The 14236-nt window shown below is 44.5% G+C and overlaps 1 protein-coding gene across 1 annotated transcript; it reads right to left on the bottom strand.

The window, feature by feature from the left end:
• Positions 1-3334: 3334 nt before the first annotated feature.
• On the bottom strand, positions 3335-12562 carry ARPC3 (actin related protein 2/3 complex subunit 3). The gene is made up of 7 exons (XM_027853578.1): positions 12455-12562; positions 9333-9432; positions 7159-7235; positions 5760-5828; positions 4937-5063; positions 4472-4566; positions 3335-3628 (listed from the first exon to the last, which is right to left on the bottom strand). The coding sequence occupies exons 1-7, from the start codon at positions 12458-12460 to the stop codon at positions 3566-3568; spliced, it is 537 nt and encodes a 178-aa protein (XP_027709379.1). The 5' UTR covers positions 12461-12562; the 3' UTR covers positions 3335-3565.
• Between the last annotated feature and the right edge of the window lie 1674 nt (positions 12563-14236).

A 14236-nucleotide genomic window follows, 5' to 3' on the forward strand; every position in this document is an offset into this window, starting at 1 on the left:
CACACACACACACACACACACACACACACACACACACACACACACACCTGAATCTTTAGCCTACTTTTCCAGACTATTTTTTTTACATTGGTACCCTTTGGAATTGATTGACATGGAAGATGCTGGTACAGGATCACCCACCATGGCATGCCCTCATCAGAGAAGGTGTTATGTTCTATGAGCAAAGGAGAATTGAAGTCGCTCAAAAGAAACATGAGATGCACAAATTTAGAGAACCCACGCCAAATGTTCACATGGACTATTTGTGCCTGACCTGTGGTAGAGTATTTCAAGCTCGTATTGATCTGATCAGCCACAGTCAGACACACATAACAACTCTAATATAGTGATGTCATTTTGATCTTCTTTGAGAATGAAGAACAACCAACCAACCCTTTTTGCACTCCTCATTGGTCTATTTGCTTTTCCCTGAACTTGGCCTACCATCTCCCACCTCCCTGCCTTTACCCAGGCTGTAGCCATGCCAGGAGTGCACTCCCTTCTCATCATTGCCTCTTAGAACCCTTAGCTACCTTTGAGGCTTAGCTTACATGTCACTTCCTACATTCCCACCCCCAGCCCATTCTCCCCTAGTACTCTCTTCCTGCTCAAATTATGTTGTATTTAGTTGTCTATCAGGCAATCAACAAACACTTTCTATGTACCAGATACAGGGTTGGTGACACAAAGACAAAAATGAATATCGCCAGCCTGAGAAGGTTCACATTCTGTCAGGGGAGAGGGGCTAGCCAAGGCCCTGGGTTCTGCTCTAAGGCCAGGCAGCTTCATCTTCTCCATTTTTCACCCACACTCTCCCCAACTCCTAGACATCTACCTCTTTCTCTGAAAACTAGAATCATAAAAACACAACCATTGCCTCTGGCAAGGGCAGGATTAATTAACCACCTTCTTGTTCCACTTTTCATCCCAGACCAAAAACTCCTTCCTTCTGGTCATCACTCCCCTATATGGGTTGTCTCCTCCATTAGAATACAAATTATTGACCACCCCAGAGTGTCTTGACTTTGTCTTTGTACCCCTGGAGCTTAGCATAATGCCATACCAAGATGTACAGTAAGTGCATAATAAATGTTTTCAACCGTGTGAATAAATGTGTAAATCAAGTCAAGAAACATTTACTAAAGACCTACTCTGTGCCAGCACTATGCAAAGCTCTGGGGGTACAAAGAAAAGTGAAAGACAATCACTGCTTTCAAAGAGCTCAAGGTCTAATAACGAAGACAGCACGAAAACAACTGTGTACAAACACACTACCAACAGGATAAAATCAACAGAGCTAAGGCACTAAGGGGATTTGGGAAAAGTTTCCTGTAGAAGAAGGGTTAAAAATGTCTAAAATCTTTTGAGAACTCTTGTTATCTTTGTTTAATCTGCATTTAAGAATGTTTTTGAATCCATCCTTATGGTTGCTTCTGGAAAGCTCCTGCTCCTCCTACTGGCAAAGCAAGTGACAGACAGCTAGAACTTTTAATTAAGGTCACATAGTTACCACGACAAAATTCTGTTTTTCAAAACCAAACCTTTTGCAATGGGGGGCACTGGCCAATGACCTAGTCCTTAAAGCATGCATGAATTTGCCCTTCCTGGTGGGTTAGACAGAGAACGCACAATATTCCCTGCTTGGTTTCCATCTGCCTTCCAACTGTGAGTAACTAAACGGCTAGTACTATGGTGTGCAGAGTCTTTTAATTGACCTAGGAGCTGGAACTGAGGGTGTATCCAAAGATTCAAGGTAAATATCTCTGCTCTCTTCTCTGGCAGCTTTAGAAGGGAAATGAGCCAATGGGTGGGGAACAGGCAGGCTGTCCTCTCTCCCACCCTGCTGTCACACGTCCTTGAGCATATAATACTTGTTTTTTCTAATATTAGGTCGAGTCTCCAGAGTATCCAGTTGACTAATTACAACCTTGTGAGCTCCAACAGGTCAGAAGAACTATCAGAGAGCCCCTCAGCAACCCGAGTTGGTGGCAGAGACCACAAGAGCCAATAGCAGGAGTAGCTGAGGGTCAGACCTGCTTCACCCAACCAAACAAAATATTGACCTGTCAGCTAAGACAATTAGCCTAGCTAGACAAGTGGGCAACTCTCTCATCAGCAGCACCACATCCATATTGCGACTCTGTGAAGGGAGAAAATTACTCCCTGGTCCAAGAACCACATGTTCTTTTTCCTTTGACCTAAGTTTCCCTCTGACAATTCTCCTCCAGGCACTTTGTGTATGTAACAGAAGAACGGCCCCTAGTTTGGGGGGATGATTTGTAACTGCTATTCATTCTGTATCTTCTTAGCAAATATCCCTTTGTAAAAGGTAATCAATGTCAACTGGTTGATTGACATTGGGGACCTCACCAGATGTGGACACATGAAGGGCTGGGATTTTTAATCCTATCATCCACGTGCTGTAAAAACCAACTGCCTTCTGGGACTTGGGGGGTTAGGAGAGTGAGCTCAGAAGGGGTACAACACTTCAACTTGGAATAGGTTTTTATAGCTGTAACCATCTCAAGTCTAATGAAATCACTCCAGAGGCCAACATTCAGAGCCTACAAAGGTAATTTTATGCTTGGTGGGTAAATGATCAGACCAATGTGGGTAATTCCCTCCATTGGAGTAGAGAGCAACCTAGGGATTTTCATTCTTCATGAAGACCCAAGATGATGTTTTCAACAAAGATGTTGAACAAAAGCAAAGGCTTTACTTGGGAAGTGAAAAGCTGGTTAAGATGATCATAGGATCATAGATTTAAACCTGGAAGGGACAGGGTCTTTGAAGTCATCTAACCGCACCCCACCATTTTGTAAATAAGGAACATGAAGTCCACAGAGATTAATCCGCCCAAAGTCACAAAGCAAAGGTAGTGAGCAGGAGAGCTGGGAGCTGCATCCTAGTTTTCCAACTCCACATCCAATGCTCTTTCCACTGTCCTTCACTGTTTCTTAGATTGCAGCAGACAACGGTTTACCTTTTACCTCTCAATAGAGAAGTTGGGGACTATGGGAGCAGAATACTGCATACGCTGTTAGAGAAGGTCACTGTATTGGTTGTTTTTACACGTGTTTTTCTTTAAGAGTGGGTTCAGTTTTGGGGAGCTGAGGGGAGCACTATATCCTGAAATGACTGATACAAAAACAAAAGGTATCAGTAAAGCTTAGCAGTTTCAAAAAAGATGGCACTTGAGAAAAGAAATTATATGTTCCTGGCCAGAGATAAAGTACACCTGACCAAGGTTTACAAATTGAATCAAATCTCTGCCAAAACAACCAAACTCCTGCAGAAGTTATGTGCCTAACACAGAGAATAAGGAGACAGTATCTGACGTGGAATGTTAAGAAATCTTCTTTTTATTATCATTAAGCACCAGCTTAACATTGCAAAAATTCTCAGTGATCCTTAAACCTCAACATTCTTAACAAAGGGCTTTTCCAGTAAGGACGCGTCTCCTCTTCCTTGCTATAAAATGTTATGAAACAAAGGTCAAGAACTGTGTACATCTTGCGGCCAAACGCGAATGCTTCTGCAATGGGGATGACTGCGTGAGATCCGGTCACTGCCCAGGCCCCGAAAGACTCTTGTTCATGAACTGCCTCTTCACAAAGCAAGTCCACCACTAACAAAAACGAAGGGAAAAAGAAAGGCAGAGTCAGAGCACGATGAGGTAATGTCTCATCAAGTCACCTTCTCTCCACCCCTTTTAAGTAGTATCTTCTCACAATAACGTTTCAAATCTAAACTCTTCATTCTCTTGCCCTCACCGAGGGCAGTGCCTGGCATACAAAGATCATTCACTTTAAGGTGCAGGCACCTTAAAGTCTTGCACTCTGTCTTTACTTCAATATTTCAAGGATTCGCAATGTTACAGGTGTGCGCCTTTCATCCCCCCAAGCAGCCTGCAGTGCCTCCGTAACTCAGCAGATGGGTTTCCAGAGTTGCTGTGACTAAAAAATTCATCCCCCATAGGCTAGTCTGTTCTGAGTCTCTGAACTTGGTAAGGCTAGGCCCCAGACCAAGAATAATACATCACCAAGCCTACATGCCAGGTTTTTTTTTTTTAATTTCACCGGTGTAGGGAATTCCCAATGAGAACCATCCCTAAGGAGGCAGATCAGCACCAGCTCCACAACTTCTAGTCTCAGGGGGTCTCCTGGGGGCCCTGGAACTGAAGGTTTTTGTCTAGGGTCACATGACCAGTCTGTGTCCATGGTGGGACCTGAACTCAGGGTTGTCCCGACCTAAAGGCCAGCTTTCTCTCTATTATACAATGCTGACTTTTCACATGGCCAGACCCAGAACTCCTACATGCCCACTTCTCCCACTTAGCTGTTCAATATTACCTAGTGAGCTAATGGAAACCCCAAGAAGATCCATAAGGATCAATGAGGAGAGTGTTTAAGAGTCGTCACCAGACAAACCTTGAAGTCAGTTACCAACTGGGCCAAACAGTGCACCTCACCTTGCTGGGCTTGTCGCTCTGAGGATCAAAGACCTTCTCACAAAGCCTCAGCCCCGTTTCTTGCCGCAGCTGCTGTAGGTAGGCCCTCATCACTTCTGAAAACAAATGGCATGAAGAATACTTAGACGAACATAACTGGGGACATGAGCCATGAACACCGAGGCCTTGTTTTGGAGGTAACCTGTTGTCCTCTATTCCCATGGGGTGAGGAATCAGGATCATAATAAACATCTGTTGAGAAAGGACTCTGGCTCAACAAATGTGTTACATCCCGAAAATTCCACTGCTCTTGCTGCCAAAACATACGTCTGACTGAATGCCAATGGATGCACTTTCAATCTGCGTGCCACGGAAAGAAGAGATGAGACGATGTGTGCAAAGCATGTTCTAAGCCAACCAGAGGATGAATCTTTCTGGCATGGGCAAGTTCAGGCCTGCTAAAGGGGGTAGACACCCTGTTCTTACCATCTTCTTGCTTATTTGCAGGTTTGGCATAAATTGCGTTAAGAGGGAAACCCGGTTCTCCAGGAATAGGAAAATTAGTGATTCCCAATGTGTACATTTCTTTCTCTCCTTGGCTTTTTGAGTTGCACTGGAAAAAAAAAATACATGTTTTACAGGATTTAAGGTAACAAGAGATCCACAAAAGGAAAGGTGACCATGAGCATTTATATCTGTAAATACTGATTTATACCCAAAGAAACAGCCTCCCACACAGGCTTGGTCACTAGCAAGGACCTTTCCAACAACCTAGAGAGAGCTTCTCATTTCACAAAAGAGGAGACAAGGCACAAGAGGCTAAATGACTTATCCAAGATACAGACTCATCGTAATGTTACTTCCTCTGTGTTTTTGCTCTGGCCAACCCCTCCAAGTTTAGAGAAGCCCATTCAGGCTTTCCTACAAACTCTGGCCTCTTCAAGTCAGGAAACATCTTTTATTTGTCCTCTGACTTCTAAGTAGATCCAAGACCTAGCCAAAGGGATGAGAAAATACACTTTCCTCCTTTGCAGACATGGGGGATGTGGTTGTGTGGAACTCTGCATATGCTTTAAACATCAGTTTATGTGTCAATTAGTTAGGTTAAATTGTGGCTTTTTTCTTTCCTCTTTGTTATAAGAGAGGGCTCACTGGTTAGGAGAAAGAAATTTGGAAAGTAAGGTGCTGTAAGAAACTACAGCAAAACAAAAGTACAACAAAACAAAAACCACATTTATCAAGGAAGACAAAAACTTATCACAGATTCCCATTAATTTCCCCCAATGCAAAGTCAACTGAGTGTGTTTACCTTCTGGAGTTTCTTTAAGCATTCAGAAATGTAAAGAGTTATGTAGATCAATGTCCTATCAGCTTCGTTCTACAAAGTAATGGAACAGCAGGCAGTCAGTCACAGACTCTTAAAATAGGAAAATAAATCAACTTTACTATGAAATTAAGCAAGCATTTTCTAACTAGCTACTGAAAATGAACCTAATGGCAGTAATGGCATCCTCAATTTGTATGACATGATGAGAAAATCATGATAGAAAGCATGAAAACTGACTCACTGAAATTCATATTCTTCAAATTCAGATGTTTCCAAAATCCCCTTTCACTTCTGCCCAATTCTGGGGAGGGGGCTGACTGCTTCCACACTGAGCCTTTTAGTTTCTCCTCCAATCCCTCTCAGCCCCCTTCTGCCCATTTTAAATAGAGGCTTGTTCCCCAAAGGCTTCTGAGGAACTATGAAAGCAACACCCGTCATCCTGCGGAGGCAGGAGCAACTACCACTTCCTAGGAGCTCAGAGGCCCCCTATATGTTGGGCTTATTCTGAAAATTCCATTTTCTTCAGGAGCCCTGCTGAGAGCAGGAACATTCCTGACTCTTTAAGGAGGAAGCATTTATTTCCCATGTGACTCATTCTTGAACAGCTAGTCCCACTGCTTTGCCTAACCAGAAGGAAAATTTAGAAAAAGCTAATGGATGCTGACATTGTGCAAGAGAGTCATCTGGTCAAGTCTTACTTTGACTTAGCTTTAAAAACAAACCAGTTGCCACTCCCTCCAGTCTGCCTATTTGTTACACCACGGGATCTTCAGTGATAGCAGGAAGAAGTGTGTAACACTTCAAAAGGTCTGTGATCATTATCAGCACAGAGACTCACTGCGCTGCAGAGGGCTGCAAGCCCGTCCCAACCCAGGACATGCTTTTCTTAAGTTGCTGTGGCCAAAAAACCCCCAATCAGTCGGAGATCTGATGCTGCCCATCTCCCCAGTGAGCTGGACTGGTCTCAGGACGTCTGTCCTCAACACCCTTTCAACTTATTAGATCTACAAGATTCGAGCTTTGGAGAGCCTGTGTCACCTCCACGCCAAGATGAGGCATGCAAGTAGGAGTTAAGTAACAAGGGCAGGAAGTGCTATTAGAATCCATCTAGATTATGAATCTACCACTTACAGTCTGTACTCAGAATACAGAATGTTGTGATCACATGTTTGGACTAGAGTCTGTATCTAAAATCTGAAAAATTTAAGAAATTCTACTTTGCTCAAGCACAGGAAATACAAATTTTGACTAGAGAAACTTTAAGTCACTGGTTGTAATAAACATTTTAATCCCACCGCCAACCTCTCTTCCAAGTAAATAGGGTCTAAAGATGCAGGGTATGTTTGAAGTATGACCGATAATATTAAAATCTGTGATTTACCTTAATTTCATAGTTTTTGAAGAACACATTGGCCTTGAAATAATAGATAGCTTCATCCACAATATCTGTGTCTTTTGCTAAGCAAGAGGCAAGAGAGAAAAATAAAAATTAACCAACAGTAAAACAGCATATCTACGTGGGGGGTACGGGAAGAGATTTCTATAGGTTTTCAAGGAGAAGAAAATATCAGATGGTCACTAAAATAGGATGACTTTGGATACAAATTCTGGGGAAAAGATATTCTTCAAAATAGGCAGCATCTATTTTACACCTGTGAAAGTGAACTTCAGCTATAATCTGCAACCACGATGGCGGACGGAAACACAGCTCTAGAAAAACCATGATTAAAAGAAATATGTGCATCTATCCTTTGAAGCAGCCAGAAGTCTTGAGAAAAGCCAGAAATGCTATTGCGATAGAGAGGCTTAGGTACATGATTTCTTTGGCCATTTTGTTCTTTTCACTTTCTCACTGTTTAAAAGGTCAGAATCCTGGGGCCTTGATACCAAGCAGCTGGCTTCAGCAATACCAAGAGAGTTCATCATTTTAAGTCTGGTATAGTATCTCTTATCTTGTAGAAGAAAGGCAAAATGATCTTGCAGTCTGGATACCCTAGAGAACAATTTCAACTGAATTCTACAGAGGAACCTGCGGCTGGTTCACAATGTGTTTTCCACCAAATCTTCCCAATTCTTCTTGCTTAAAATAAGAACACAGGCTCTGTGTTGATTTCTTCTTCAGAGCACAAGGCTGCATCTGGTAACTAGAGTCACCAGGAATATAATTCAGCAAGGAAAAGAAATGGTCATTCACCTTACTCCTCATGCCATTCTCCCATTCCCTAACTTGTTGGGCCAATTTGATTCTAATCCACTTCCAGGGAGTGTAGTGACAGGTTGCTGTGATCCTGAGGGGTCTCTACTCCAACTCCTGGGTCTAGTTCCTTAGCCCTCTGTGGTCAAAGCTCTGCGTGGTAATTTGAGTTGTGCCCCCAAGAATACTTGAAGGATCTGAGACTGTGATGGTAGAGCCCTCTACAAGCAGCCGGAGGTACACAGAGGATGGTGATCTTCTCAAGGTCACAGAGTGACAATGCGGTCACAATTTTAATTCAGTTATTCTTCACTCCAAGCCTAGTGCTATCCACTAATCTGCCTCCACCTCTGCACCAGCACTGATGACTTATCTCTTATTCAACACGCTAAAATGGAATTTTGGTGGCCCGAGTTTCTCTCTCACCAAATCTGGCTTGATAGGAGTGCCTTGCGGTTTTTTTGTGTTATGTTCTTTTATGTGCTATCTTCCATCTGTTTCCTTTTTCTTCATCTCAAAATCTATTAAGAGGGATGACTCATTGAAATGAATTAAGTTTACAGAACGGTAAACTGGTGTTGAAACTAAAATTAAACTAAGAGGAGTTTCAAGTTAAAAAGCCTGAAAGAAGAAAGGAACAAGGTCAGAATAAGATGGATGATTGCAACCATAACCTTGGAAACATAGAAGGGAACACAAATCAGCAGTCGGCAGGGCACTGCCCTGCATGTTTCTTGGGGAACTCAAAATACTTCAGGACAGTCCAGGACAGAGCCTAACAAAGCAGGGCCTTTGAGAGGCACAAAGCTATGATCCCAAAACTAAAGAGCCAAGAGAGAAAGAAAATATTTCAAAAGGGGGAAAACCACATTCTAAATAAACACAAGAGCAGTAACATTAACAGAAGGCATCTATGAAGCTATACTGAACTCTGATGTAGCTATATATGTACTCTTGCTGACCATGAGGGTCCAAGAAGAGGCTGGACAAGGAAGTGGTTTTAGATGGTTCAGACGGTCGAGTGCTAAAGGGGAAGGAAGGATGGCGCAGCAGTGGTCTACAGAGCAGTCTGTATCATGAGCTTTTTCTGGAGTCAAGCTGTTATTCTCTTCCTTCCAACTCCCAAGGAAATGAAATGAGAATAAAGTACTTAATTAGGCAGATGGAATTTAAAAGTCATCTTCACAGGCCTGGGATCCAGGGTCATTCTAAGCAATCAGAAGGTGCAAATAGCAGCCTGAGCTGCGGAAGAAGGCAAAAATTTTCCATGTTCATGATTTCCTAAGGTCAAATGGTTACCTAGATGCCTCACTCCACAAAACAACTTTTTTGAAAATGAAAGAAAAAGAATGTAAACTTACTTTCTCTTGGAGCTGGTCCTTTAAATTGACTCCTAATGGGTAATAGTGCCATGTTTCCAATTAGTTTGGTGTCAGGGTCCATGAGAGAGGAGTGGTATGCCTGCAATTTCAATCATGTCAAAATGCAAAAAGGGGCAGGGAGATAAACACCACAGTATCACAGAATCTCACACTGAGACAGAGCCTCAGATGTGTGCAAGTGGAGCTTGGACCCGAATGAGAATCTCCTCGACAACATGCCCAACACTTGGATATCGAGCCTTTGATGATGACTCTGGTGGGGCGAAGGGAACAAGCATTTATATAACACCTACTGTGTGCCAAGCAATGTGCTAAGTGCTTTACAAATATCTCGTCTGATCCTCAAAACCCTGGGAGATGAGTGCTATTAATATCCTCATCTGTTGGGGACACTGAGGCAGACTTGCCCAGGCTCACACAGTTCAAAAGTATCTGAAGAAGGATTTGATTTTTTTTTTTAGGCACCTGGGGTTAAGTGACTTGCCCAGGGTCACACAGCTAGTGAGTGTCAAGTGTTTTGTCTGAGGCTGGATTTGAATTCAGGTCCTCCTGACTTCAGGGCCAATGCTCTATCCACTGCCCCACCTAGCTTCCCCTCGAGGAAAGATTTGAACTCAGGGCTTCCTGACTCCAGACCTTGAGCTCTGGGCACTGTGGCACCACTGGCTGTCTCTAGTGAAAGGGAACCACTCAGCTTCTGGAGAGCTTTAATTGTCAGGAAATTTTTCTTGACAAAAAGTCTGCCTCTCCACTACTTCCACCTCTTTGGCCAAGCAGAATAAATCTCAGACCTCTTCTACTGGACGGCCCCTCGGATATATGAGGAAGCCAGCCCTCCTCCTCCTGTTCTTCTCCAGGCTAAATACTAGCAATTCCTCCCCCCCACCCCCCACCCCGAACCTAGAACGACAAAGTTCCCTGGGTACCCCGGTTACCCTATTCTGGAGGCTCTCCAGGTTGTCAGTGTTGTTCCTAAATTACAGACACCATGCTCTCAATGTGCAGGGCAGAGTTCAGCTGACCTAGACTGCTCTGGGTCAGACACGATGACTCACTATATATGCAGCCTAAAAGAGAATTTGCTTTTTGGGCTGCTATGCCACCCTGGTGACTGATAATGAACTTGTCGTTAACTAAAACCCCCAGACCTTCTTCACATAGTGGTCTACACATTCTGTATGCAGGCTGATGATGCATCTTATTGAAGAAAAAGGGACAGCCCATCCAAGAGGAAGCTGTGTGGATGTTTCCTGGCTAAAACCTCTTCACAGGATGAAAGATTATTGGGGCTGGAAAAGGCTCTAGTGATCACAGAGCCCAAACACCCTGGATGAAGGACTGCAGAGGGAGCTACAGGGTCACTGAAGGAACCCTGGCCTTGGTTCCAGTCCTGCGCCAACACTGAGTGCCTCTGAGCATCATCTGTAAAATAGGGATGATCGGACTTAGAGCTAAAGGAGATTTCATTACTCACTGAATGCCAGTCTATGATGTAAGTGCACAACCTACCTCTCTGTTTAGATTTATATCTGCCTGTCTGTAAATCCTAGGGCTGGTGTTGTTGGAGGAAACCTTAAATTGTTACAAAAATAGGAGTTGTCATTAAGGAATAGAACTCTCACAGCCACTGTGAGTGAAAAGGAGGCAGTAGGAGGGGTTGGGGGTTGGGCTGAAGGTAAAGGTAGGAGCAGAAGAGGAAGTGTGACAAAAAAAGAGAGAGAGAGGGAGAAAAGACACTGAGAGAAGTTTTGCCATTCAAACAGAGTCTGGAGCTTGGAAAGAAAAGGAAAGGAATACAGAAACAGAGAAGGGAGAGATATGAGGTATGGGGGGCAGCTGGGACATAGGGGACAGAGCACACCGGAGCTGCTCTTAGAAGGCCTGGGTCCTAGTTCCTGATTTGCATCTGATTCTCCGTGTGGCTTTGGGGAAGTTATTTAGCTTCTATGTGAAATGAAAACATCTGACTGGAGGAGGTCAGGTTCTAAATCTCTTTTACATCTCTATTATGGAGAAGCCGTTCTTTTCTCTCCAGCCCCCAGCCCCTTATACAGGCCAACCTGGACTTGTTAATTTCTAAGTTCCTGCTCTAAATCTATTCCTCTATGAAGGAGTCACTCTCTTACTTCTGTGCATCCCAGTTTCCTCATCTGTCAAATAAGAAAGGTGGACTAGAGGACTTCCAAGCTTTGGCATTAAAGCTATTTCTGGTTCCGAGAAGGAAAAATCACTGTGTCACCTCTCAGAGCATCTTTAACTTGTCAAATGAAGGGACTGGAAGGATAATCTCCATACCTGGCTCTAACTCTTTATTACCATGTGAAAGAGCTTATGCTTCTCCAGGCCTCCGTTTCCCTGGACGTCAAATGACGGCTCTGTTTTTTATATTCGTTCTAATTATCCACAACAGAACAGCCCACAACAACTTTTGTGGTCCTGCTTTCCCACCCATCAAAGGAGGGAGCTGAGTTCAATGATCTCTAAGCCTCTGTCACCCTTTTGAGAAAGGAATCGCCTTCATTCCTAACCATCAAGCGAGGTGGCTGCGCTAGGTGGTCTCCAGGCTCCAAGCCTGAATCTACTACCCTACAAAAGGGTCCTTTTTTTCCCCTCGCTGGGCCTCAGTTTCCCCACCTGTTAAATCTTGAAAGGGCTGGAATTGGCTTCCAGGCCTCCATCCTAAATCCACTGCCCTAGAAGGAAACAGTCACGCTCTCCCCTGTAAGGCCTCAGTTTCCCCGCATGTCCAATGCTGAGGTCCGTGACCTCCAAGCCCCAGGTCCACAACTACTACTCTATGAGGAAGGAGTCAGGGGCTTGCGCGCTGGGCCTCAGTTTCCCCACCTATTCCATGGGTGGTCTCGCTCTCACAGGTCTTTGCTTCCAGCCGTGAACAGCCTATGGTCCTCCCCTCCAGACCAGCCCGTTGGAGGTCGGGGCCCTTCGCCTGCCGGGCACCCCTCACCCAGGGCCGGACCCCCACCCCGGCCCCTCCGCCCCTCCTCCTGTCCCACCCCGGCCTCTCCCAAAAGCCCCCTCGCACTCTTCAGGGTCGCTCCCCCTCCGCCCGGGGCCCTGTTCGGCTTCTCCCCGCGCCTCACCGGCATCCTGGCGGCCGGGCCTGGGCTTCGGGCGAGCAGAAGGTACTGGCTCCTGTCAGAGACCCCGGCACTTCCGGTCTGGCGGCCGGGTGGGGTCTAACCGGAAGCGATCCGGAAGAGGCGAGGGCGGGAGGAGGACGCGCTTCCGGTGTCGCCGCCGGGAACACTAGAGGGAGCCAGAGAGCCAGAGCGGCGGCCCCGCGCTCTTCTGCCCGTGCGCATGCGCGGAGGCCCCCACGAGGGCACGCAGGCCAGAGTGCAATTTAAGCTCAGCGCTCGTTGCAGTGGCTTCTGAGGCTGCGCGCCACAAAGCCGTGGGCGTGGCAGGGCGAACGTAAACATCCTAGGGTAGTCCCTGTTTTACGTAAATTGGCTGCTCGTTGTGCTGGCCTTGGGAAAAGGAAGACCTGGGTTCAAATTCTACCTCTTAGGGAATGGGTGATCCCGAGCAAAAGTCACTTAACCAATTCCTCTGGGCCTCAGTTTTTTCATCTGTAAAATGTGCGTTTTTTCTTATTGTAAAAAAATCATCGGAGAACGCATTTCTTAGGGCTTCATTTCTTAGTGCAGCTGGGGTATAAAAAAATACATTATGTGAACATTTTTATAGTAAGACCATATTTAAAATAAAAGTCTAAACAAGGGCACTAAAAACTGCACTTGTGAGGCAGAAAAGCAATCAAGATAAAAGGCTCTAAGAAAATTGGTGGAAACAGGGTATACTTTTAGCTGGCTGGATGAGGGATTAGCCCTTGAAGAAATGAAAGGATTCCAAAAATCAGAGATGAGGGGGGAGGGGATGCACTCATCTCATCCCACAACTCATCATGATTATTGGAGAAGGGGCTTCTTACCCCGATACCACTTTCCTAATAATTGTCTTCAATTCACAAGAGCCATAACCCAGGTGTGTGTTTCACTGTTTATTTTGAAATGCATACAATGCATCTTGACAGCAGTGCAAAAAACCCAAACCCCCAAAAAAACCCTCCAAAAATTAAAAAAAAAAAAACCAAAACCCAAAACCACTTCATATTTACACACAACAAAAATATGTTCAATGCACATTTAAAAATAAAATGTCAAAATCCTTCAATCTTTTAATGCAATAGACGAGGGGGTCATTAACCTGGGGTCTGTGAACTTTTATATTATCAAAACCATTTCAGTATTATTGTATGTGTTACGTATTTAAAATCATTATTCTGAGAAGGGGTCTGTAGGCTTCATTACACTGCCAAAGGGGTCCATGACACATCCCAGACACAGACTGGCCATTATATTATCTTGGGATAAAGTCACAGAGGATTGCATTTTTTTTTTTACTAGTTTGACATCAACAATATTCCAGTTAAGAAAAAAAAGAAATCTAGGACTCATGACTTAAAGAAAAAAAAAAAAGTCTCATTGATTATATCCTGGAGAAACCACCCCAAGACCCTCCTCTGATGTCTCAGCCTAGTCTAGTGGGGACCCAAATTGGGGTTTGAATCCTGCCTTAGTCACTTGCTAGCTTTGTGACCTTGCAAAATTCATTTAACCTCCTTTGGCTTCAATTCCTCATCCAGAAAATGAGGAAACTTGACTCTTTGACCTCCAAGGTCCCTCCGAAGGTTATGCCAGGGGACCTGGAGCTCTGGTGGGTCCCTGCCCAACTGGGGTGGTTTTGATTATGGTCCTAGAACAGTCTCTAAGTACATAGTCAGGGGTTGTGACCTGGCCCTAATTAAAAGAGGCTCACTACTGGATTGGAAGCTGGGTGATTTTTTTTTTTTTTGGCCC

This window comes from Vombatus ursinus, unplaced genomic scaffold (genome assembly GCF_900497805.2).
Source record: "Vombatus ursinus unplaced genomic scaffold, bare-nosed wombat genome assembly UNPS02009994.1, whole genome shotgun sequence".
Classification (NCBI taxonomy): domain Eukaryota; kingdom Metazoa; phylum Chordata; class Mammalia; order Diprotodontia; family Vombatidae; genus Vombatus; species Vombatus ursinus.